The sequence below is a fragment of the Phaseolus vulgaris genome, chromosome 4, assembly GCF_051622355.1.
Source record: "Phaseolus vulgaris cultivar YP4 chromosome 4, ASM5162235v1, whole genome shotgun sequence".
Classification (NCBI taxonomy): domain Eukaryota; kingdom Viridiplantae; phylum Streptophyta; class Magnoliopsida; order Fabales; family Fabaceae; genus Phaseolus; species Phaseolus vulgaris.
In genome coordinates, this window is record NC_143501.1 from 44,563,217 (window position 1) to 44,590,435 (window position 27,219).

A 27,219-nucleotide genomic window follows, 5' to 3' on the forward strand; every position below is an offset into this window, starting at 1 on the left:
GAGTTCAGACTTGAGCATCTTCTTTCTTTTCCATCACGTTTCTCACAAGACTCCACACACATGAGGACAAACTCTCTTGCTCTTAGAATCAATCTTCTTGACTTCCTTGGTGGAAGTGATAAACTAGTTAACCACAACCATCAAACCTTAATCAAATATTAGATCAATAATATTCTTGCACACATTGGTTTAACCTTAATCAAATATTAGACCGATAATATTCTTGCACTCATTGGTTTAAAATTAGTGACTTGTGACTTCACCACTAATATTAATCCTCACCAATGCTAATATAAATATTATGTGTTAAGCTATAATACATTATAGAGTAATATTATAGGTTTGAACTTCGCTCACGTCTAAGTTTCTCACAACTAGTTTTTCTTTTTCTGATTGGTGTCTTGTCCCTTTAGTGTGTCTGTATTCACTTTAGTTGAATGTCGGAGAAAGTTTCTGTCAGATTTTGCCAGATTATGTAAGAGTTGCTTTGTTTCTTAAATGTTTAAAAAGTGTTATGCAATTAGGTTGTTCATACCTTTTTGTGTAAGGGTCGAATCTCCCCTGAAGTGATTCTGGTGTATATATATTCTTGATTGTTGATAAAAAAATAAAAAAATAGAGTAATATATTCATCAATTTCTTATATAAATGGGTGGGTGTGTAGTGACTAAGACAATTATCTGTATTGGCAAAGAAATGTATATCATTGTTGCGTCTTGTCGGCATAAACTTAGTGTATGTTTTATACTAAAACACCATTTCATTTTTGAGAAAAAAAATATTATTACGAAAGTTGTCTAACCATTATTAGTTCTTCTTTTCAGTTGGGACCGTGATGTTCTTCATTTCACAAAATTATATATATATTGACATAAATGTTTTTCTGCAATGCTGTAATAAAGAAATATTTATTTGGGTAAAATTTGCAAGAAATGTTGGTGTACGTATTTCAAATAATGAAGTGGAGAATCTGAAAAGATAATGTGAATGTGTAGAATGATTAAGAATTTCTCATTGGATTTACGCAACTGCAATCCGAAGCTGCCTAACTCACTATCACTTGCGTGTTGAAGAAATGGTGTGTGAAAATAGCAGCAATACTGTGAGGAAAAGTTTATGGAGAAATGGATAGTGGCGACAAAGAATTTACCAACAAATTGGAAGAGTTGTGTCATGTTTGAGTTGAACTGCATCATCTCAACATGTTGATTTGATTAATACAAGACATGTGGAGTTAACTTCTTCCCACTTTCACTTTCAACTTTAATTAGGTTAACAGCTTCAACACATCTAAAACAGACCATTGGTAAAGCAGGTTTACGTGGTTTGCATTTATGTTGTGTTTGCACGTGCAATCATAATTGGATTACTGTTTATTTTTGGAATGGATCCAAATCATAGGTGTTAGTTATCTTTTAACTCATTTTGGTAAGTACCAGATTTTGACTCGCTGAGCTGTACCATGCATACCAAATTGAAATGAAGAGAATAATAACTCAAATTTTGAAGTATGGAGAAGGGAATAGAGAATAGGGGTAACAATGGTAGTAGCTAATAAGCTTGAGTTTTAACTTCAAATGGTGATATTTCAATGTGCATGGTTATTATAGATAAGGGAAAATGTTGGAAAGTGTATAAGAAAACGAGTGATGTAATGAAAAAGAGATGAAAATAAGTTATGAAGTGATTATAAGACGTTATATAAATAATATAACTCTTTCTACAATGTGAGGTATAGTATCTGGTCACAACAGTTTGCTAATAGAATCATTGAATCAATGCCGAAACACTTCATTCTGTGATTTTGTGATGCCGCAAAGAGATTCAACATTCATCTTCATAGAAGTGGACATAGTTGGTGGCATCCTATCATCCTTTTTTGTATCGTGTCAGGGGAGGAGCATGAAATGAATGCTAACTTTTCAGCAGCCACTGCCCTTTGTTCCATGGATTAATCTTAACCTTACATAAGATTTTGATAGATAGGGTGGTACTTTTAAATTTCATCTTCTACTTCAAGGGAGCAAGATTTAAATTGCTATTGTAGTGGGGATTATGATGCGATTGGTAAATTTGCAGACCTGTATAATTACAATGACGATTGTGAAGATGTCTGAGATTGCATCCTTATGACCATAATTATGGTTGCAAATACAATTTACAATATTGTTAATTAAGATGAGTCTAATTTTCATTTTCAACAGAGAACCATTTTCAAAATATTAGTGGAGACACCCATGTATCATAACTGTCACCCAGAACAGAGGCGCATGACAACTTGTCTTATCTACCGATGTTAGTTATTAATGTTAGTTTTTGTTAACGGGAGAATTCGAACTCGTGACTAATCTTTCTCTCCTTCCACTTTTACCACTAAACAAACCCAATCCCAATATATCTCAAAAGCCGTGACAGATTAAAATGTCATTTGCAGTGAATCCATTATTATGGTGTGAGCAATAAGGGAAATGATGGTTGATGTGATGGATTTAAATATAAATATATATAATAAAGAATAAATTTATAATTAAATGATATAAAAAAATATTAAAATAATAATATTAGAAGATATAAGGTGATTGTATAAAAAATTTGGATTGTCAATATAAGCAATAATAATACTAATAATTACATGTTACAGAGAACTCTGAATGCTGACATACAGAAGAATATCTGGCTTTCTAGTGGGTTATGTTTCCTACTTGTTTCTTTAAGGGAACAAAATCCATTTTACATCCACCTCGTCCATTAGGGCATTAAACAGACTCCCCTACCACAAGGTCTACAAAACTATAGTTGAAGGACATCCATGAGCCACATGGCAAATTGACCTTTGATGTACAAAATACAGAATATGAAACATCCATTGGAATCAATTTTGGATATCACTATCCAAATACTGTCTGCTCTCACTGTTTCCAAGGGCTGTAAGAGAATTAAGCTATATGATATAATATCTTACCCAACCCCAACAAGACCTAATTGAATCCAAAATAAACAGATGCTAACAGCATGGGAAAATATGGGCAGCACTGTTCCTTGATCTACAAAAGATGACCGCGTTTACAAGAAGCTTGTTCCAAGAGATAGATCACTTAGATTTGAGAGAATTTGTGATCGAGTTGTCCCAACCTGGTGAGCAATTTCAAGCTGTTCCTCCAATGGAAGCATTTCATAACTGTAACAAAGAAGCCGAATATTATGAAATGTGCAGATACAATTGTTAATATCTGAAACAGGTAAGGTCTGAAAGTACAAGGTATAGCTTTTCACCACATTGGCGGTCATAGAAAGACTATGCAAGTGAAGAAATTTACCTAGATTTTCTTGCACTGTTACTTTGGTTTATTATCCACTATTTATTCCATTTCTGTTTGGAAGTACACAAGTTTAATGCATTTTATAGAGCCATTAATTTTTGGATGCAAATCGCAATTCTTCAACATTTATAGAATAACCAACAACCTCTTTATTTAATTTTTACACAGACTCGGTTTAACATTCATTTCACAACCCCCCATACAGTCATACTGGCTGAAGAATAAACTTACTGGCATAGCAGCTCGCAGTCAACTATACTGTCAGGGCCAGGTCGATGAGCCTTTCCATTTGACTGAAATTTTCTGAAAGCTCTGGGGTTCAGGCCAGCAACATGGGCTACAGCATCAACAAGCTTTTTCTGCAAAGACTGCAGTCTGCGAAATGTGATTTCATCAAGAGGGGCAATGCAGCCAATACTGCCATCCAAGGTCCCAAATAATAAGGCAAAACGATTAGTTTTATCTGAGCCTGGAGCTGAACCCGCTCTATCCGAAGTAGGTAGCATTTGCAACCTTAAGAATTTAGTCACATGAGCACCAACATGAAATTCAGCTCTTGAAAGAAGCTTCTGTCCTTTCCAACTCTCGGACATCTTTGGCGCATAGTAAAAAATCTGTGCGTCATACATTTCAAAGGACTTATATCAGGAGAAGGACAAGATAATAAAACAAAAATAAACACACAAAAAAACTTGATAACAATATTTTCATACAATAGCTTTCAACTTTTTTAAAAAAGAAGCAACTTTTCTGTTGGTTGGATAAAAAAATATATAAACAGAGAGAAGGTAAACTGCGTAGGAGTATATGAAATCCCAGTAAACAATAATAAGTCAAAATTACAGCCAAGAGAAATAAGGTAAATGGACAAACACCAAACTATAGATAAGGAAAGAACTGAGGGGAAGGAATACTTTCAGGTTAAGCTACCCTTAGTGAATTCTTCTAAATGGGACATCAAGAAGAAAAAAACTACCTTGGCAAAACATTTCCAGCAGCCTACAAGGTATTCTGATTCAATTCTATGCTAAGATCAAAGACAGATAGTTCAACCCATATAGTCAAAATAGAGAGCTAGATCGTGGAATTGTACGATTCCACGATTTCAAATCTTGTGTCCATTCCAGTGCCTATGTATGATAGGAACAGTTCTAGATCGGTGGAATCATCGCAATAAATAAAAAAACAAAGAATCACCATTCTGAGTTCTGTTTTGGGTAGCGGTCTTTGTTTGTTTCAAGCCCAACAAAGAAAATGTTCATCTATTTTGATGCAGGTGCATGCTGCAGTTTCATTTCTTCATTTGTGTTTTATTCTAGTACGGTGTGGTACCTCGTGCTGGTTTTCGTTTCGTTTTTCCTTCATCTACGTGCATTTACTTTTCATTTCTTCGTCTGTATGTGGTTTCTTCCGCATCTCCTTGCTTCCTTGCTCACCACGAAGCAATCGTAGTCACAAGTCACGGTTAGTTTCTGCTTTCGCATCTCGGTGTCATTTTTATCTCTTTCGTTTGTGACTCCTCTTTTATAAACATATATTGATTTTACAAAAAAAAACACAAAAGCACCAATACGTTATAATGGTTTCAGGAATTGAGGCTTCTAATCCCTCAGTGATGCTGCTGCTAATAGTTCCTTCTCACAAAATGTTCTTTAAAAAGTGGTAAAAAATGCTCCGGGTAGTAGAACAAACTTGGCTTGGAAGCCTGGAATATGTACAAACAGAGATCAAAGAAGAATTCAATGCAAATTTTGCCAAAATACTATAATAGGACGGTTTCTTTGCAACATCTCTGATAAACATTTTTTTGTGAGCTTTCGAAGCATCTTGACTGAAGGCTAGATAGGGGTAAACCCCAATTACAAAGAGAGCTTAGACTTTAGTTAAGATGAACCTTCCAATGGTAATTAAACTGGAAAAGGTCCATACAGACTAAAAATATTCCTAGGCACAAGTCAAAAAAACCAATATGCATGTTATTATTCTTCATATTATGTTCAAGAAGAAATTTTCAATTACAAGAACTTCATTTTATTTGCCAGAGATAAGTATCAAAAAGTGAAAATGCATATCATAAAAAATAAATGAAAACAATAAATTACCATTCAGTCGTAAGACAAACCTGGATATTTCTTTTATCATCTGAAACCATAAGACTAAGAGTACTTCCATCAATCAAAAATTCTGTCGCAAAACAATCGAGAGAAGAAAAATCTTTCGCTAATAAACTCAATTGAGCACCCTGCTCTTTCCAACTAAGAAAGTATATGCTTTTATGGATGTCGCCAATAAGGATGAAGTTCTTTACCTACACCAAAATGATGACAACCATTAAAAAGACAGGAAAATTAAAAACTCGATAGCATACACTTATTTGTGTTATTTGTTCATGTCTCATTGCAAAACTCTTTCATATCAAGCATCAACATGAAATATTATTGCTCTTGAAAACAACATAGAACACATTTCTAATTTGACCCAACCAACAAATTTTAATTCAATAAGAGAAACCTCAGAACGTTAAAGATGTTTTTTAATGGCCATTTATTCATCGTAATAAAAAGATTTAAGGAACAATCACTCACAATATTTAAGCTCACAACATGTAATGGCGGTGCATCAAAAAATGCAATACCATTCAACTCAGTGCCATTCCACTTGTGCAGAATAATTTTTGGACCAGACGCTATCAAGAGATGGCCCTGAAGTGAGGCCAAGGCAGATATAGCACCTTTTAATTCCTTAGAATACACCTCTGAAACCTGTAAAGAAGAAGGATATTTATGAGTCTCCAAATAAAGGCATCACCCAAATTTAGAGTGAGAGGGGGGGGGCACAATTTTGGTCACATTTCTGAAGAAAGCATTCATATGGATACCAGAGATTGTGGATTATCGGTATTTTTTCCCAAAGAAAACAGGAGGATGCGTCCTCTTGCAGCAACATCCTCTCCTTGCACATAAGCAGTCCCAATGGCTAAAAGTGTTTCATTTTCTTTTGAGGTTGTATTCTACAATAAAAATACATTTCAGAGAAATTTATTGAGGATCAGAAGCAATCAGTATCTCATTTTGAAAAAAGTAAAGAAAACTACATTACCAGCAGGGTAACCATCCTCACAGTGAGGGCATTTTCAGAACTTTGCATAGGTATTGTTGCTTTTGTTTGCCAAGGGCCACCAGACTTTTCTGGCTCCATAATTCGAACCTCAAATTCATCAATAGGATAAAAGCGGTTTTGCTCATCAGAATTCATATTCTGACTCTCATTCTGATGGTTGACATCTTGGTCAACCAAAGAAATAACTTGACTTAGTGGTTTAAGAACCTGATGAGAATGATTAGAATGTAGCATCACTTCCTGAACAAAAAAATCTGACTAAAAGACTAAAAAGCAATCAATCAAGTTGCTGCTTCTAAATTACAAGAATGAACAGAACAATTTAATTAATGGAGTAGGGGGAAAAAACTTTTAGCATTAGGACAAAAAATAATATAAAAACCATCAATTTTTAGTTACAAATATTGAATGCAAAAATGGGTTAAATTACTTAACAAAATTGACAAACTAGCGACCAGTTATTACTTGATAAGAAAATCCTAAATGTATTTTTTGTGGTATAATACGAAATACATGGACAAGATAGAACATAATTACTAATCACGACACAAGAATCTTTATAGGCAGGATTAATTTATGCAATCTAATTCTTAGCACAAAAGTATGAAATAACTTGATGTACTGAGTGTAAGTGATTACAAAATACTTGGATTATTAAAAATATTTGACATCTTGTTCGGGCGTATTAGAAAAATAATTACATTGTGTCAAGATTTTTCATAAGTTGAAAGAAATAAAAGTTTGAAAATAAGCTGATCTAAATTTTGACGAATGTTGAGTCTAAGACTCAAGCCACAAAAAATGCTTGTAATTATTATTAAATTAGTAGAATTATATGATTATTATTAAATGAGTAAGAATTATATAACCTTGTAAGCCTAACAACTATGCTCTTGACCATTTCAAGCAAATTAAAATAAAATAAAATAAAAAAATGTACTTACAGGAAAGGAAACAATAAGTGGATATAAATTCTTCTCCGCAAAATATGTCACTTGGTGTGGAGTGGCTTTTAGTGGAATCTAAGAATGACATCACAGATTAGAAAAGATCCAACCAAATCAGGTAGAAAATCTAGATTTCAAATTCTGAGGTGAAGAAAGCTAACTTTTTGTACAGGCCAGTAGCTGTCATAGTTTGAACCAGAAGGCAACTGGCATATCTTCAAAACACCCTATAGAGTACATTAAAAAAAAGTTAGCCACAAATATATATATATATATATATATATATATATAGTTTGAGATCATTTATCCGAAAAAGCAAAGTATCATCCTGTACCTGTGATGTAACATATATAAGTCCATGATTGCAGTTCACGTTGTGAAGGACAGTAAAAGCAACAATAGACCCATCACATAGCTGACATAGAAGACAACAGTGAGATAACTTTTCAAATTTCTTCTGTATAAAAAATATTACCAAAAGGAATTATAATGTACATTTAGGTAGTAAAATCAAGCAAAAAAATGCAGTAATGTGATGGCCGACCCATGAGGGTTCAAACATGAAATGCAGACCAATCAGCTGGTAAATGAAACTTGAATTGCAATTGGTAGTTGAGCCTACTCCAAAGCATATTAAATTAAGAGCATCTAATTTATTGTAACTGCCTTGTCCAACTTCTTCAAACATACTAATTGCAATGATGAAGGGAAATGTAAAATGTTACTCATAGGTATCCCAACAAATCTAGAAAGAAATTATAACACAAACACTTAATGTATATGATTACATAATGGTGGATTTGTTCAGACCTGTGGATGAACACGAAGTCGTTCCCTCAACACCATGACCCAAGCTGGTCTTGACCCTGATAGAAAGAATCCTTGATAACTACCAATATTCTTAAAAATAGTAATTTGTTGATGAAGAGATCCATTAGATGTCTCCTCCCTGGCATACGCATCTAAGGACACACGAACAAATCTCAAATTTCTAAGCCTGGAAATATTGGTAGTGCCAAGGCCAATGGACCCTCCTGCTGATGCTGAATCCTCAACTTTAGAAGTACCGTCTGGACTTTCATAAAGATAAGCATGGTAACAAAGAATAGTTCCATCACTCAAAATCCCAAAAAGAAATGGACGGCTATGTTGCCCAGACCATCTCTGCATAGCCAACTCTACAACCTTCATATCTGGTACATTTTCCTTCCTCCCTTGGATGATCACTCCATCTCTATCCCCCTTTTTAGAATCTTTTAGTACCTCTTTCATCAGAGCATCAACAAGATGGCTCTTTCCAGACATGAAATTTCCCACAGAAAAGACACAATTGAAATTGGGCACATCAAATATTTCAAGGTTACCATTATCAAAACAAACAACACAATAAATATCCCCATGGTCCTGAGCAGCACCATCAGTGCCATCAATAGCCTCACCAACACCAGTAGAAAGCCATGCATCAGTACTAGTCTTCCTCAGCCAAGGCTCAGGTCCTTTATCATGGTACAATGTGCATGAAGAAACTGATCCCTTGGTACTCTCGAATGAAGCTGGCGAGGTCACAGAAATGGTGCAAGTAATAGGATCTGTATATTGAAATGACAAGGAAAAAGGGCATCACAAAAAAGGGAAAACAAAAGCTCAATAGCATCCATAGGTTCCTGCACCATGTTACTCAATCCATGATTGTAGGTCCAAAAATAGTGAAACCAAGCAGCACAAGTATGCAAGCAAATAATAGACAAAAAGGACAAAGCTTATGAGAACTATGAAAGTGGAACTTAAAAATATATATAATTTGTTAGAATGAAAATAACTAACCAAAAATTTACCTCCAATTAGAAGTCGAACACTCCCATCACTCATTCTGAGTAAGACAAATGGATCAGCTATAGAAACAGAAAGTGCTATAGCACTCTCAGAAGCAGAAGCAGATTCTGAATTTGAAGCTCCAAAGGTTACATCTTGGGTCATAAAAGAACCATCTAGAATTCGGGCACCACGTTCATAGACTTGGATAACTCGACGCCTACGAACAAAACCAGGACAGCATTAGTTGTATTTATATAATTTTAATTTTAAATAAATCAACTGCATGGAAAATTGTGACATGACACTGGACTATATGAAAATTAACAGGGAGGTAAAGGTACATAGAACACACTTTCCATTTCACCAGCAAGTGATAACAGTCCATGGCTCCAAAAAGGAAATCAATAATCCCAGCCAAATGGTAACAGAAAGTAAAATTATAACCGATCTTCAAATTTTATTCTTACAGAAACATCAATACCAACCAATAAAGACCCACCTTCCAAATAAATTTCCCGCAGCAAGTGTTTTTCCTTGAACATAATAGTCCACACTTTCAGTAACCTCACTCAGAAGATCAGCTGTTTCTAGTACCTGTTTAAATTTGGCCCGGAAAACAAAAGTAACTTTGTTAAGTAAACCATAACGAACTATTATCATTTAGTTTTACAATAAAGAGGCACAACATATCAGGGGGCAGAAGAGCTTTGAAGCAAGAATAAAGCCTCAGTCTAGCCAACTCTTGACGTTAAAAATGATGTTGAAGCTTGACATGCTGCTGTAATCAAACAAAGGATTGTTTACTTAATTTTCTTTTATTGTCCATAAAATTAGGTGTTTGGTTTGCTTGTTATTGAGTTTTCCCTTAAATTTACTACATAATCAAAACCCAAATTCATCGGCAATCCAATTAAATGCCTCTGCATTTCCAGCAAACTAAACTTTTCTAGAAACACACAAGTGGACTTCTAGTTCCAAATCTTGCAATACTTAATTCACTAAAAAAACCTAATTTTCAAGTGTTAAATAGTTCACCCTTCATCCGTCCTGCTTCCCAAAGAGCAAAGGGTGAAGAAAGTTGATATGTCACTCAGCCAACAGAGACCAAAATAGAGATGACAAAGACAAGGAGGTTCAATGAATAAAACACGGAAAATTATAGACACTGATTAGATGCCTGCAGTACTTGCATAGTAGAGACCTATAAGTCAGTTCATGAGTACCAGTCTTTAATTTCCATTTAAGAAAATTAACAATAAAAACATGAAAAAATCAAAGGAAGTTTAGAAATAAGTTATAATACAAGTTTATGAAATACTTGACATCATGTATATACATACAATTATAGAAATATCTCTGAAATGCTGTATTAGTAGGAATCGTTACTCATGCCCAGTGATTGGAAACTATATACCCATATAAGGAGCCTGATTTATCCTCCCAACCTTTGTTTGGGCAGTGATGTAATACTTAAATTCCTCACCCCCAAATGATTTGACTAGAAAGGGTGTCCACACCAAAAAACATTAAAATCAAAACTCATTAGACTTTAGACATGCTTATCCTTCTAAAACAAATACTGTATTTACCATTGTACGAGCCTCCAAACTAATAATAAGATAGGCATGATACTCATCATCATCATCAGCCAGCTTAGAAGAATCAGTATTATGAGACCGTGTGCTCTTATGATACACAGTCCAAATTCCTTTGCAACCAGGAAGTTCAACCTGAAATTAAGCATTATGCAAAACCAAAAACACTATGAATATTGCATACCATTTGCAAGCTTTTGTCAATCAGAAATTGATTCATTACACATAAGATTCTCTTTAGAGTATTCAGCAAATTGCTAAACAAACAACTAAATGGGTGAAAGTAGTATATCACAGTCAATGTTTGATGCATCTAATAATAATGGATTTATTTTGCAATTGTAGTGATAAAATATAAAAAAAATTGAAATGTCAGTAGTCGTTTACATTGATCTTAAGAAAAACTTCAAAAATTATATCATAAACATAGCCATCATGATTAAACATATTCCATATATTAAAACACGTCCCACCAATGAAAACCATGGACAAACCTCGGTAATCACTTCTGGACGAATCGATTGCCGCAGAACACACAAAGAACCATTCTTTCCGTGACCAGAACAGCAGACCTGCATAGTGGCTCAATATATGAAAATCAAAAGAAATTGAGTGGAATTAAACTAGGATAAACATAATGTAAACAAACTCTATGGAATACTACAATTATACAGGCAGGTGGTACAAGCGCTTCTTACACTCCCGGACATGTTTCCCTGTCTAAGCAAAAGTAATAGAACTTGGATTAAAACATCGAGTAACACATAAGAATTACTAACCAATTCATAGTTACTCTGTTTGGCTATCCCTGTAGCATTTGCATCAGCATTTATTCTTAAACCATATGAGAAATCTTTCAAAGGGCCAACATTAATCAATGAATCCCTGACAGCAAATGAGAAGGATTTCTGCAGCAAAAATATAACTATTTAACTAGTTCAGTAAGTTTAATATGCAAAAGAATTTCAGCAAATACCACAGAAAAGACAAGGAATGTATTTATAAACAATTAAAAGACGTTAAGATGCCCACTAAATCTCCTGAAGACTTTTCCTCTATCCATATCGAGACACTACCTGAGCTGATTCTGTTCTATTTGGAGCAGACCCATACAAGGAGAGCTCCTCTCCACTAACCACGTCTTGCAGAGTATCAGAAGGTGACCTCCGCAATCTCTTTGATGGAGCATCTGCTTCAATATCACCAACCTACAAAATTGCAGGGGAATATTCTATAAATTACTTTACTGATAGAGAATACAAAGTAACGAAAAAGATAACAGCAGGTTTGCTAGAAATATTTATAGAACCCAAAAACAAACCTCAACTTCAATAGCATATTGCATCTACTAAAAGAAATGGTTTTGAAATTATCAATCAAAAGAAGGTAGAAGAGAAATTCAAGACATCCATTACATACCTCTTCTTTTAGATTGGATGACAACATTGAACCACCAGATCCACAAGAAAATTGCACCAACATACTATCCCCTAACCGACTGGCGAGAAAAAACAGAGAATTCCCAATGGTCGTAATACCCTTACATAATAATGCAGATAATAGAAAAACTATGGTCAGAATGAAAATTAATCTGAAAATGTTAGATTAGAATCTATAACAACATCAACACAACAGGATTAGAATTTTCAAACTTACAGATGACAGAACTGAAGCTTTTGACTTGGAAAGATCAAGTCTCTGTACAACCCTGAATGAAAAAAATATTTGTTGATTTATGTAGAGGAGATTCTATTATAATTGTGTTTAGCAATGTCTTGAACATATGAAAATGCAACAATGGTTGCAACAGGGGATAATACATCAACTCTTTATTTTTCTTCAATCACGCTGTCTACTCTAGAATTCTTCAAAATGATTTCCATCTACCCATCTACTATAGACCACAAATTTAAAAACTTAACTATTTTGTCTTCCTTTGATAAAAAAAATAAAAAAAAAAACTATTGGGTGCAGAAACACCTTGCACTTCCATAAAAGTGCATGAGATGATAGAATGACAAAAAAAGAAGATAGACCACAGAACACTTAAAAGACTTGTAAGATTCTCTTGTATGCAGTAAAGAACGTATTCCAACTATAAATCAGTTGGAGTTTACTCTCAATCTACACATCTACCTCCTAATCGGCTAAAATGAACATATGACCCACAACATAAAGAATGTGACCATATGCAAGACTACAGAACACTGAAAGACTTGTAAGATTCTCTTTTATGCATGTAAAAGACATATATTATATGTAGGCTGGAGTGTACTATCAATCCATACATCTATCTCCTAATCAGCTGGAGTGTACTATCAAACCAGAACATAAAGAATGTGAATGAGGGAGATAAAATGGAAAAGCAGCATACCTTCCATCATAAACAAGAGTAAGCAATAGTAGTTCGCCAGTTTTTGTAGACAGCAAGGCTACATCACTCAACAACCAAGTTGCATTGGCAGAATCAAGCTCCACATTAAAACTTGATCTCGGTATCTCCTGACTGGAAATATAAAAGGAAGGTAATTGGGGTTTTAAAAGTTAACATCCAAATACAATACGAGGAAAATAATTAATGTGCATAAGAGGATGTCAAATCACAGTATGAAAAATGAGGGGTAATGTCAAATAATTGTAAGAACTCATGCCTAGAATGTTATTTCCTTTTATATGAAGATTATATGAGAGAGAAAGAATCATCACCTATTGTCAAGTGAAACAGCATAGCTGTTCAAGGCCAATGCACAAGAAGCCGACTGCAAAAAATAACCTATATAATTAGATTATTCCCGGTATCTTGTAAACCAAAAACTGTAAAATGCAAGAATACACATACATGCAAAACTACAATTAAATATCTTGTCAATTAATAAAAATTGAAAAGATACCACACAACTATGCCTAGGCAACTCATTTACCTGACTGTGATAATGAACAGTATTAGCACCTATTACAAGAACACCACCTATTGGCGAAGGCACTGCAAGAAGCTTGTATGCATCATGGGGGAGATTCTGCAAAATAAATACAGCAGACAAATTTACAAAAATCAATTTAGGGTGTAAAAGAGAGGGAAAACAATCAGCAGAAGTTAAAAGATGCTGGACTTAAGACATACATACGATTTCCATGAGGAAATATTATTCAAACCATAAGGGCTAGATGGGCACATTAATTAATCACTTACTAAAGAGATCTCACATGGAAGGGGTGGTAAATTGTTTAAAAAAAGACAATATAATAGACACCATTACTCAAATTCACTTTTGTTAGCCTACATGTTAAGGGACAACAAAACCAAAAATGTTTAAACAATATAATAGACACTATTAGTTACACTAATTTTGTTTGCCTACAACAAGTGCAAACAAAACCAAAATCTATACAATGAAAAGAAAATTCTAAATAAAAAAGAAATACATGGCAAACACCAATAAGGAGGTTAATAAACTAGCCATATCTTAAATACTCCAGCTTCTCTAAGATATTGAAGTGTGGAGGGTAAAAATCTTCCATTTTGCTATTGCAAGTTTTGAAAATCACATTGAAGTGCCATCTAGGCATCTACGTTGAACTTACAACAGCTGACCAAATAAGTGGATGCTGCTTTAAGGTTGTGCTGATACTAAGTGCTGATATCATGCAAGTATGATGCTTCCATGAGACACGCCCAGCCCAAGTGAGTTCACGTTCATGTAAAATAACCATTACAGGTTCAATATAGCCTGTACAAAAAGTTGAAGCACTACTTGTTAAGTAAAAAATAACACAAACTTATGTATAATACTATCTTTTCATGCAGAGAAAATAGATACACAAGTACTGCAATAAAGCACCAGAATCATAATCCATTATATTTTGATTTTTAAATAATGATTGTAAATTATAAAATTAGTTAATTCAGTTTTTGATCCAGAAACAACACAACTAATTATTCAAATTATAAAGAGGGCTACAAAATAAGCAAACAGGAAATAAATTTAAGAAACATGTCATTTAACTAAACCAACGGTCAATATTTTATTGTGCACAAACACAATAAATGCTTATATATACATTTGAACCATGTATTATAATCACAAAGTAAAGTCTGTCTCTTTCCTCGGTGTATGAATGAATTAAATACATGCATAAAGAAAATAAAATGTTATTAACTGATTTTAACGAAAGAATTAATGTGCAAAACCATTATGCCTTGTTTGGCTGAGTGGAGGGAGAATGATGGGGAGGGAGAGAAATAATGTGGTGTGTTTGGTGTGGAGAGAATAGAGAGAAGAAATACTTTATTAAAATGGTGGGAACCATTTCATTATTTCTCACTTTTTTACTCGTCTCTCTATCTCTCTCCTTATCTTCTATCAATTCAATCTAATTACACACCTTCTATAAAACTTTCAATTTCTCACCTATTTCTGTTCAGCAAACAATTAAACATTCAATTTTATTTCTTTCTCTTTTTCCAACTTATTTCTTCTCGATTTCTCCATTCCCTCTATTTCTCTCTTGACGACCAAATAGGGCCTTGGGGTTAAGAAAATAATAAAATCCCATGTTATGATTTATCATTGATTTTGAAAACAAATTTTCAGCAAGTATTTCATACAACTGATGTGGTGTGGTGGTGTTTGGAAGAGTTTATACAGAACTTATGTTGGCTTATAAATATAACTTGCACTCCTATAACCTCTAATTACATTTTTTAAACGTGCTTTTCAATGACACTTATAAAAATAAACTCTCTTTATTTTGTTACAATAAGTTTCACGGTCAACTTTATGACATAAGCTATCATTTGAAAAGAGCTTATTAAATAAACATGTAACTAAGATGTTTATAGAACTGCATCTGCACCCTAAATTTTATTTGAATGTCAATAGTGGTCTTTCAAACTTAGAGGAATAATTTTTTTGTGTTGCACTAAGGCAGGGTTCAGTTACAAAGACAATCTCTTTTTCTAGTCACATTTATTACTGCTATATTAGAGTTACGAGTTCTATTTCACCGTGAGGGAAATAAATTTGCAGAATGACTCATCAACTGGAGCCAGCAACTTTCTCCTGAATTCAATGTGATTCCTGTCCCTTCTAGTGATTTATCCATACTTATTACTGCAGATATAGGGAGACATACTTATTATTCCTGTCCCTGCTCTTTCCTTTTTCTTTAACTTTGTAGCTTTTGGATTAAGCCCAATTTTCTTCTTCACTCCACCACCCCACAAAATTAGAAAAGAAACAAGAATACCATACATTTATAAAAACTTCTAATATTGATGTTGCGGAAAACAACCATGATTCCATTTTTTATCAAAAAAACTAAATCTAAATTCCATCTCGAGAAGAGATGGTAGAACTTTCATTATATAATTTATAAATACATAAAAGAGACAAGATGAAAAATATTAATATTCTCTTCAACTCACCATGAACAAATGTAAAATCTTTTACATGCCTCATATCCAAGTCACGGAGGTTTATCATATAAGATGACTCGATACGTGCAGCAACTGCTCCTGAAAATCCCAAGGCATCATCATCCCCAACTAAGCCAGAACCAGCCTGACAAAAAAAATACAACAATTAAAAGACAATAAAAAATATAATTGATAAAGAAAATTTTCCAAAAGAAATAAACTGACAAAATGAATTACTATTGATTTTAAATGTTAGGTGGATTACAGAATGCAACGCTGGGTTACAACAGATCATTTGCATCAGTTACTTAATTAAAATTATTAAACAAAAGGTCAAGCAACCTGGTAATGTCCCTTAGATTGGATCCCATTCTTCTGCATTAATATGCACCTAGAATCATTTGCTAAGCAATACAACCAACTTATCTGAAAGAAGTAGAGTGGTTGTGACACTATCCTAAAAATTAAGGCATTCTCTCTAACCAAAATCACCAAATCGCTTCTCAGATAGCATGCTGCAGTGGTACCTAGCTAGCTATTTAAATTCCTAGTCCATTCAAAAGCACTAAAATGGGATGAGAACTTTATCCAAAAGACCTAAATCCTCTCTAGAAATCCAGTTTTCCTAATTATATTAAAAGTGAAATGTCCGCACAATAAATGTCTTACTGCTGCTATACAGATGTTTTAGTAAAAGAAAGATTTTTTAAGAACAAAGTAGAGACAGACATACAGGAGAATAAGAAACTCTTAAAAACTGTATAGTGATACAGTACAATGGGATATTATACAGAGACAACTGAATTACAGAAACCCAACCAGTGAAAAAAATTAGAAAAAGAAAGCATCCATAAAACTATCTAACCACCCGGACATGATTCAAGGGACATTCTTGTTGGAGATCTCACATCGACTAGAAATATGGTCAATTTATAGTATATAATCTAGTCCCACACTCAAGCCTAGTTCTTGAAGTGTGAGAGGGTGTGTTGGAAATTCTACGTCGACTAAAGATATGATCAAATTATACTACATGAGTGGGTGGAAACTCACCTTATATGCCCCAAGAGATTACCACCCATAGCAACTCCTAGATAGGTCAATCATCATTTAAGTGATTGAAATCCCACCAAATAGATGAAAACGGATAAAGACTGTTTAACCTCACTTTCTAGGAGTTAGTAAAGGTGTGGACCAAGAGATTCCACCCACAAGAACTCTTAGATAGGTCAATCAACATTTAAGTGATTGAAATCCCACCAATTAGACAAAAACAGATAAAGACTGTTTAACCCTGAAAGGTTGATCTGTAGCCCTGAAATGATTTCAAACAGCCTAAGATGGAAGGACAAATAAGAAAATAATTAACATTTGGTTATAATAACAGGACAGAATGATCAGAAAATTGAAAATGTGATACTAAAACACCCTCAGAGCCTATTCATGTAAAAAAAATTGAGGCACAAAACACAATGGAGGGAAACCTTAGTGTGGTTTGCAAATCCACAACAAAGCATTAGTATCAATCCTTTTATGTAACAGCAATTCAAATGAAATACATTGCCTTGGATAGAAACTTGGACTTTCAAAACTGGTATACAAAAAAATATGTATCCCCTATTTGGAGAAAAGGTGAGGAATTTAAAACAGAACCTGCAACAGCATGACTAGACACCCTGAAACTTGAAGCCAAATCCTACTTTCTAGTGCAGATGCATGAAAAAAAGAATTCACATTTATGGAACTAACGGATATTTCAAGGGAGTTCCCTTTAAAGACATGTACAGAGACTGGGCATGTTAGGCTGCACCTTCCATTTCTAGTGAACAATTATTGTTTTTAATAAACAGGCATACAAAAATTAGTATATAATAGTGAACAATGATTGTTTTTAATAAACAGATATAAAAAAATAGTATATAATAAAGTATTTCAAATTCACAGGGCATAGAGGATAAACCTGAGTAGCCTTTAGTATTATCATTTGCAAATCATATATCAGAGTTCCACCACACCTGCCTTGAGGATCAACCTTTACCACCGGTCCTCTTGCAAATTGTTCTCTTCCTCTTTTCAGATGAAGCCACTCTGGACCCTCAAAACAATGTAAAGAACTAGGAGGTAGAAACAAGAGTTAAAGACAAGACATAAACTAAATCCTTTACAGAAGAAGAGATATGAGTTTGATGTAAAATGACTTGACTTCTGATCCTCAACTGAGTACTGGCATGCTACAGGTCAATGAACTAACTGTTTTATGTTATACTCAATACCCTGACCGTAAACAGCAAAATAGAAAGAAATAGCAAAGCAACAGCTTGCTTTATGCAAACCATGTACATCTACCAAATTCAACCCCTCAAAAAGACTGTGGTAGACTAATATTACTGGCACTGCAGTCAAATGTCATCAATAGAAAAACATGTCTCTCTTTAGAACTTGAAGTAAAACAAACATAACAAAAGTACCCCAACCTAGATTGATTCAACCTAGTCTCCCACCCTACCATGTTGAACTAAAATGTTACTTGAGAATAATACAAAGGAATTTCAAATTTAGAGTCTCTTTCCCTCCCTTAGAATCTCATATTTACAACTACTTTAGATAGACCAGATACAATATATACTTTAGATAAACCAAATACAAAGTATGAGAGGGAAGAGAGAAGAGAATCTCAAATGAAATAAATTATGTTTAAGACTATTTAATCTAACACTCCCCCAATACCTGGAGCATACAAATTGTATGTGCCAAGCTTGAAACAGAGGTCCTCTCAAGGATTTTGTTAGTACATCTGCAAGCTGATATTTGATCTGACAATTTCAGTGCAAATTTCCTTGGACAACAACTTTTCTCGAATAAAATGACAATCAATTTCAATGTTTAGTTCTCTCGTGGAACACTGGATTGGAAGCAATGGGAATAGCCGCTTGGTTATCACAATAAATCTTCATTGGCTCAATCTCACAAAAATACAATTCTTGTAGGAACTGTTTTACCCATAAAAGCTCACGCGTGAGGGACGTCATTACTACTTTATACTCAAGCAGATGATCATGCAACAACATTTGTTTCTTGGCCTTCCAATAGAAAATATTTCCTCCAAGCAAAACACAATAACCTATGGTAGAACATCCATAGGAGAACCAGCCCAATCAGCGTCACAATACCAAAAGATTGGATATTCCCTTTATCTTCATAAAGTAGTCCTTGTCTTGGAGGATTTTTGGGATATCTTGGAATACAAATGACAGCATTCTAGTGATCAATACAAGGATTTAGCATGAATTGACTGCAAAAGACAAATCTGGTCTAGTAATAGTGAGATAAATGAGTTTTCCAACCAGTCTTCTATGACTTTTTGGATTAGAGAAAAATTCTCCCTATTCTGCCATTAATTTCCACAAGACAATCTACTAGTTTGAAATCAATCATACCTATCTCGTTAAGGATGTCAAGAGCATATTTTGTTTCAAAGATTACAACTCTTTCCTTTGATTGGTCTACTTCTATGCCCAAAATATATTTGAGATTTCAAAGATCCTTGGTTCGAAAATGACTGCACAGGAGTTTCTTTAATTAAGAGATTTTAGCATCATCATTCCCTATGATTACTATATCATCAACATACACAATTAAGTACATAAATTTTCCAAGGAAAATGAGACAATAGAAAATATAGTGGTTTGCCTCATTGCGTTTCAGCACAAAGGATTGAACAATGTGGCTAAACTTTCAAAACCAAGCACGGAGAGACCCTTTGAAACCAATGTTGTCAAGATCGCGAGTTTATTCGCATATTCGCCCAAGTCAGCGAGTTTGGAAAGCCAACCGAGGTGACTCGATCGGCGAAACCGGATCAGAGCGCAACGTTGCACAGCTCGGTGCATTGACAGAGGTTGTCGATTCTGGATCGTCACTCATGCACGGCCATTTTTGGCAAAAAAAATGGAACTTGGTTGCTCCAGTTAAAACCCACATGTCGTCGCTCATGCTCGCCACCGTTGTCAACGCCACCCTAACACTCGTCGTCCTCCCTCGCTGTTGTTGTCGTCACTTGCGCTCGCTCTCGCCGTCAATCGCCATCTCTTGCGCTCGTTGTTGGTCACCAATCACACCGTTGAGCCCACCTTGGTGTTCTCCTTTTTTAACACACACCGTTATTCTCTTTCTATTCTCCTCTTTTTTATTCCATCACAGTGCTTTTCTCTTTTTATTCTTGTTCTCTTTTTTTTTCCTTCACAATGCTCTTCTCTTTTATTCTAGGTACATTTTATAATGGCTTCAACTAATTAGTTTATTTATTTATGAACATTTTATGAATTATGAACATTTTTCATTTGTGTTATATTATGTATTGAATATTATTTTTCATATGTTACTAAGTCTTACGAGGCGAGTTACAATCCTCGAGTTACGATCTTTTATCTTCTTTCCGATCCTCTTACGATTTATGAGTTTGACAACATTACTTGAGACCATAAAGAGAGAGGCGCAACTTACAAACAAGACCAGATTCCGTCTAAGCAACAAACCCAAAGCGGTTGCTCCATGTACACTTTCTCTTCTAAATCCTCATGCAGAAAAGAATTTTTAATATCTAATTAATGAAGGGACCAATGACGAATGGCTGCCATGGCAAGGAAAAGTCAAATAGTCATTTTGGCCACTAAAGAAAAAGTATCAGTGTAGTCAAGGCCATAGATTTAAAAAAATTCTTTAGCCACAAGTCAAGCTTTAAAGCGATCAACTTCACAATTAGGTCCAACTTTAATGGCATAGACCCAACAACAACCTATTGTTTTCTTCCCAAAAAAAGGAGGAACTAACTCTCGTGTTTTGTTATGTTCAAGAGCTTGCATATCAGTAGTCATGGCTAGTCGCCACATAGTATGATCAAGTGTTTCTATCACATTTTTAGAAATAGTAATAGAAGAGACAAAAGAAATAAAGAAAAATAGGAAGCAAATAAAGAATGGTAGATAAGAAAATTATAAATAGGATATAGATACGGGTAGATCGAGTCTATTTGCAAATGGCAATGGACCAACTTAAGTCATGATGATCAAGAGACGTGGTATTAGATGATGATTGAAAAGCACCTGCTGAAAAGGACTATTGGACTAGCCATTTGGTTCTTACATTGATAGGTAATAAGAGGCGGTGACGATGGTTTAGGAGGATTTTATAGGGTATTCTAGATGTTGGAAGCAAAAGGAACGCAAAGCTCAACTAAGGGTATAAGAAGGACAAGTTGGAGAGAATTAGAATCTTGTGTTAAAGGAGGAAAGAAGGGAGTTGGTTCAGAAAAGGTGACATTGGCAAACATATAGTATTTATTGGTCTAAGGAGAGTAGCATCGATATCTTTTTGAAGTCGAGAATAGACCAAGAAGACACATTTGATGGCTTTAGCTGAGAGTTTATCTAAACTTGGGGACATATCATGGACAAAACATACACAACCAAAAACACGTGGAGTGATATGAAACAGGGGTTTTTGGAAATAGAATGGAGTAGGGAACTTTATTATCAAGTGAAGAAGGTGTTCTATTAATGAGAAAACAAACAGCTAGGATACGAGAGGTTTCAACCAGATGTCTATTTTTCCTTTCTGCTATACCATTTTGCTAAGGTGCATGAGGGCAAGTAGATTGATGCAAAATGTCGTGTGAGCTTAAGAGTTTAGATAAATTAGAGAAAAAATATTCTTTGGGGATTATCCTTTCGTAAGACTTTGATTATTTTTCCAAATTGATTTATGACTTCATTAAGGAAAGCCATAAAATAAACAAAATTTCATGACGATCTTTCATTAGATAAATCCAACTACATTTAGAAAATTCATCAATGAATGTAACAAAATATTTAAAACCAAAAGATGACACACGACTTGGCCCCCAAATGTTAGAGTGGATGATAGAAAAGGCAGAATTACATCTAGACTCACAAAATTTACGAAAAGAATACCTAACATGTTCTCCTAATTGACAGGATTCACATTCCAAAGTTTGGAGACTACTAAGTTTAGGAACCATTTTTTTTATTTTTGTCAAATGAGGATAATGAGGATGTCTTATGCGTTCATGTACCAATTTAGGAGATACGGATGCAAAACAAGATACAGATGAACTAGTAACAAGGTAGTATAGGCCTCTAGATTCATGTCCTTTGCCAATCATCTGACGTACCACGTTCCTATATAACAAAAGAATTGGCATCAAAGGTTACTAAACAATCTAATGTTTTAGTTAATTGGTTTAAAGAAATGAGACTAAAGGGATGGACAAGTACAAAAAGAATATATTTTATGTTATGTTTAATTGTAAAGATGTTGGATAACATTCACAAAACTATTTTGGGCCTTTTTTTCCAGAAGGAATTACTTGTTTTGAATGACTTGAGAGTACTCAAAATATTGAGTTTTACTGATAGCCAAAGTAGAGCATAAAGCTGAAAAACAGTTTTCTTCCACTGTTGAATTTGATCTGAGTGGAATTGCACACCATCTTCTTCTAAATGATCATGGAAACCTTGGCCAAAGAACCAAAATTCAACTGAAGCATACCAAGATAAATATTTTTTCCCATTTAACTTTTCAAAAGTTATGGAAGGAGTCCCGAAAAAAGAGGAAATAGTCCCTCGAGACATGTTGAACAAGGTAGAGGCAAGAACATAGTCCAGTAATGCAACAGAGAAGAACAACAGCCAACCTAGGGTTTCTAGAGAGAGAAACCTAGGGTTTCAAGTGAGAGAAATTGTGGTCAACACTAGAAGACTCACCAAATGGTCCTTAAACAAAGGACTAAGGGCAAAAACGAGCTAATAATGCTCTGACGACTCAAACCATGGTGATTCAGGAAAATTCCAACCATTGGAAGGTGGTGCGTGAGACACGTGCAAGGTCAGTGGCGGTGGTTGGACAACATGTGGTGGTGCATTGACCGGAATTTGGACGAGCGACCACCGAGGTTGGGTTGCACTCCTCAAGGTGCACCAAACCCAAGTGTTGAAGGACAACTCCGACATTGAACAGTGATCGTGTCAGACAAAGACATGTAGAGCAGATCCCGCTCTGTTACAAACTTGAGAATTATACAAAGGAATTTGAAATTTAGAGTGTGTCTTTCCCTCTCTTGGGATATCATATTTACAACTACTTTAGATAAACCAAATACAATGTATGAGTGGGAAGAGAAGAGAATATGAAATGAAATAAATTCTATTTGAGACTATTTAATCTAATTTAATCTAACTTAATCTAATTGTCCACACATCCACATATAACATTCCAAATAGTGTACGATTTCTCTACAATTCAACTAAGTATCTAACCATTTTAATATCAATCAAGTAGCATAAAATGTGTATACTAAGAGTATAACAAAGAGTTGAATAAATCCATTTTCAACGAAACTCCCACCAAATTTTAAGGTTATTTTTTCCACTAATGATCTTTTCATTTTTAGTTCACAGAAGTACAGAGCCAAATATCACACTAAAGAACATAATTTAATATAACAAAAGCATAATTTGTTCATAAGCTAATTTAAACATATGCACTCACCTAGTTCGAAGTCCATGAATAGAATCATCATACTCGAGAACTGAAATTTTTGCATCTGCAAAAGTTAAGATGATAGAATCTCTCTTTCTAGAAGCATCACCACCTCCAATGCTCAACACAGCCATGGTTTCAACATTGCCATGCAACCTGAATCATATGTATAATAGCATTTGCCAGGTAAGATGCAAAAATCAATCAATAAATCCAATAGATTAAAGAAGTAAATAATCAAGGTCATGTCCAACATTCCCATAATCATCAAGGAAACCCATGCAAGGATCACTAACTAAACTCCTTTCACCCAATCCACACAATACTTTATGAAAATAAAACAAAATAAATTTTCCAAACTTCAGATTCTAAATTCACATACAACTTGAGTCAGTCAGTAAAATTAACAGCTAAAAGAAGCAAAAGCAATCTACTCGATATCCTGACATCATCAAGGAAACCCACTTCTTACAACTAATGTATTTACACAGCTCAATCCACAACATACCTATCAATTGCAAAACAATACTTAAAGAAAAAATAAATATCTACAAATTTAACATTTTATATTCCAACATAAGCAACACGGTTAGATTTACATTGCAGCATAAGATTCAACTCCATCAGTAAATTCAGCACACTGACAAAGCTGAACATTAACCCAGGCTACATCCACCATTAACCAAACAGAAACAATTATCACAAACTATATTGCCACTACTCGATCCACAATGTACGTATCAATTGTTATGAGAACTAGAAAAACACAAAAACATAAGCTCTTTTATTCACTTCCCTTTTATTTAATTACACAGGTGTACTCAGTGCTATCAATCAATGGCCTTGGCGGCACCATGGCAGAAAGCAGTGGTGGATTTTTTGCCGCCTGCCACAACATGGGGTTGGCAAATCAGGTTTTCTGTAGCATCACATCTTATACACAACCCAAACCAAACCCTAAATTAAAAAACCTAAGCTGCAGACCAAAAATGCAGACATGCTCTGCTTCAGCTACCGTAGATGCTGCAGTGAGCCACTGGTGACATCGCCACAGCCTGTGGCCTGTTCCTTTGCCACATGTGACGTGTTCCACCATTATTGATCAACTGCAGCACGAACAAGTGAATACACATTCTCTATACTCATTCATTCTCTATAAAACTAAAACCCCTGAATATCTATTTTTCAGTGACCCAATGATAACGAATTAGAAATTTAGGATTTTTGTCCTATGTTTTGACATTATTTAGAGTCTTCAACTCAGTTTTGCTTTGATTTTATTGTTATTTGAATTTCTAGACTTGATGTTATTATTAATTGTATGGTTGTATTTCATTATGTTAGTGTTGCAATTATACTTCTGCATTTTTTATATATCAGTATGAATATATTGTATTTTCTTTTTGTCTGCAATGCTTCAACCATAATATGTTATGGCTCCAGATATATTTCTAGAAAGGATTTTTTATTTGCCAATATTTTCTGATATCAATAACATTGTGGATGTACTTCTTTGGAGACAATCTAGTTTGCGCAGGGTTGAACACTAAATGTGAACATCTATCAAAAGCAATTCAAACCTTGGTCTGCCACGTCGCCCATACTAATCCCTTCCACAAGACCCAACCCATAAATTCCAGTAAATCCTCACAGCCTCCCCTCAACTCTACCAGTAAATTCAGCAAACTAACAAAGATGAAAATAACCAAATCTACATCCCAACACCATTAACCAAGCACATACAATTACCATAGACTAAATCACCACTACTCAATCCACAATGTACCATCAATTGCAAACAAAACAAGAACTAAAAATAGCTAAGAAACAAAAACAGTCTTCTGGACCACATTTTTTTTTTAATTTCACAAATGTATAGACAATCATATTTCAGCACAGTCAGAAACCATATATGAGAAACCTCTCTCGATAGAAAATCAAACATTCGTTTGCCACATTGTCAGGAGGACTAACCCCTCCCATTAAATTCTACCAAAATCACACAACAATCACAGCTCTAATGTCTAGTTCAGATCATTTCCATGAAATTAATCGCTATTTTCTCTATTTCTTTAAAATAAGCTAATCCAATCACAATTTAGACTCCAGAACAAGTGACCAAACACTAAATGTGAGCAGCTCTTAACGACAACTGGAACCTTGTTAGTGTTCGCCACATTATAGAAATTAACCTTTTACGTTAGAATCAACCCAACCCTTATCGGCGCTAAACATTATAATTCCAGCAAGTCCATACAACTACCACAGCTCAAATGTCTAGTCCAGATCATTTCAAGTACTCGCTATTTTCACTATTTCTTTAAACAAACTAATCTAATCACAATGCAGACTCCAGAACAAGTGAACAAACACTCAATGTGAGCACCTCTCTCAACGGGAATTAAAACCCCGTCAGCAAATCCACACGACTACCCTACACAGCTCAAAATGTGCGGTCTCGAGGAAATAATCGCTTATTATAATTTCTTCAAAATGAGCTAATCCAAGCACACAATTCAAATTCCAGAACAGATAAGTGGAAAGAGGCGAAACCTGTAGTGGCACACAAGCTCAAGAGAGGCTCCGTCGATTCCATCGAGGAGAGTGCCGCGGCGGGGGTCGGCGGCCTTGGGCGGCTGGTCCTCCTGGATGCGGACGGTGTAGACTTCGAGGACGTTGGCGGCGGTGACGACGAGGTTGGGGAGGGGGCCGACGCGGCGGGGGCGGGAGGGCCACTCGGCGTCTAGGTCTTCGGGCTGGAGAGGAACGGAATCGGCGCGTGAATGCGTGAGGAAGCCGGCTGCGCAGTTGTCGATTCCAGTGGAACACTGCATCATCTTGTACGCCGCGAAACTCATGGTTGAAGGAGACGCGCGAAAACCTAATTCGGAAGTGAAACGGTTAAAGAGAAAAGGATTCGGTTATGTTGTGAGAGCTTAAACCCTCGATTAGGGTTTGGGTTTGGCGGGACACAGTGTTTCTGCGTCCCCTGAGTCTGTGTCTGTCAGTGTAGTTCACTCTCCGCGGCGAGGGAAACAATTTGAGTTTGGAACAAATTAATAAATAAATAAATTTTAGTGACACTGTATAATTATTAAGACATGTGTTTGTTTTAATTTTATTTTGTTGAATTAACATGTAATTGTAAATTTAAATTTATTTTATATAATTTATTTAATTTTATGTTATTGTGTTATAATTTAATATATTGAGAAAACAAATGTAGTGTGAAAGAATAGAGGTTATAAAAACTAAAAAAATTGAATGAAAATCAAATTTGAGGGTTATTGTAAGAGATAAAGCAAAAGAAAATAGAAGAGTGATTTTACATTAGAGTATATTAAAAGGAATCTCATTTATATTATATTATTATTACTATTAATATTATTGAAATTTTGTGAAATTAAATGTTATCATCTGTATTATTTTCGTGAATAAATTGAAAAAAA

At 34.8% G+C, this 27,219-nt stretch overlaps 1 protein-coding gene across 4 annotated transcripts; it reads right to left on the reverse strand.

Annotated features, from left to right (window-relative positions):
* Positions 1-2,576: 2,576 nt before the first annotated feature.
* CPSF160 (cleavage and polyadenylation specificity factor 160) lies at positions 2,577-26,818 on the reverse strand. Of its 4 annotated transcripts, none has more exons than XR_011085509.1 (26): positions 26,324-26,807; positions 23,780-23,926; positions 18,174-18,327; positions 16,223-16,358; positions 14,380-14,525; positions 13,719-13,814; positions 13,504-13,556; positions 13,172-13,303; positions 12,454-12,505; positions 12,217-12,336; positions 11,874-12,005; positions 11,577-11,705; positions 11,292-11,369; positions 10,792-10,932; positions 9,702-9,796; positions 9,223-9,419; positions 8,198-8,976; positions 7,722-7,802; positions 7,549-7,614; positions 7,385-7,462; positions 6,420-6,647; positions 6,199-6,330; positions 5,956-6,082; positions 5,443-5,628; positions 3,552-3,934; positions 2,577-3,178 (listed from the first exon to the last, which is right to left on the reverse strand). XR_011085509.1 is itself a non-coding variant. In XM_068646835.1 (26 exons), exons 1-26 carry the CDS (start codon positions 26,626-26,628, stop codon positions 3,064-3,066), a joined length of 4,338 nt encoding a protein of 1,445 aa, XP_068502936.1. In that variant the 5' UTR covers positions 26,629-26,818; the 3' UTR covers positions 2,577-3,063. The 4 variants fall into 4 exon arrangements, 2 of the variants coding, with proteins under 2 accessions (XP_068502936.1, XP_090157288.1); XR_016520361.1 differs by having other exon boundaries at positions 4,653-5,628; positions 5,906-6,082; XM_068646835.1 differs by having other exon boundaries at positions 5,906-6,082; positions 26,324-26,818.
* Positions 26,819-27,219: the final 401 nt, after the last annotated feature.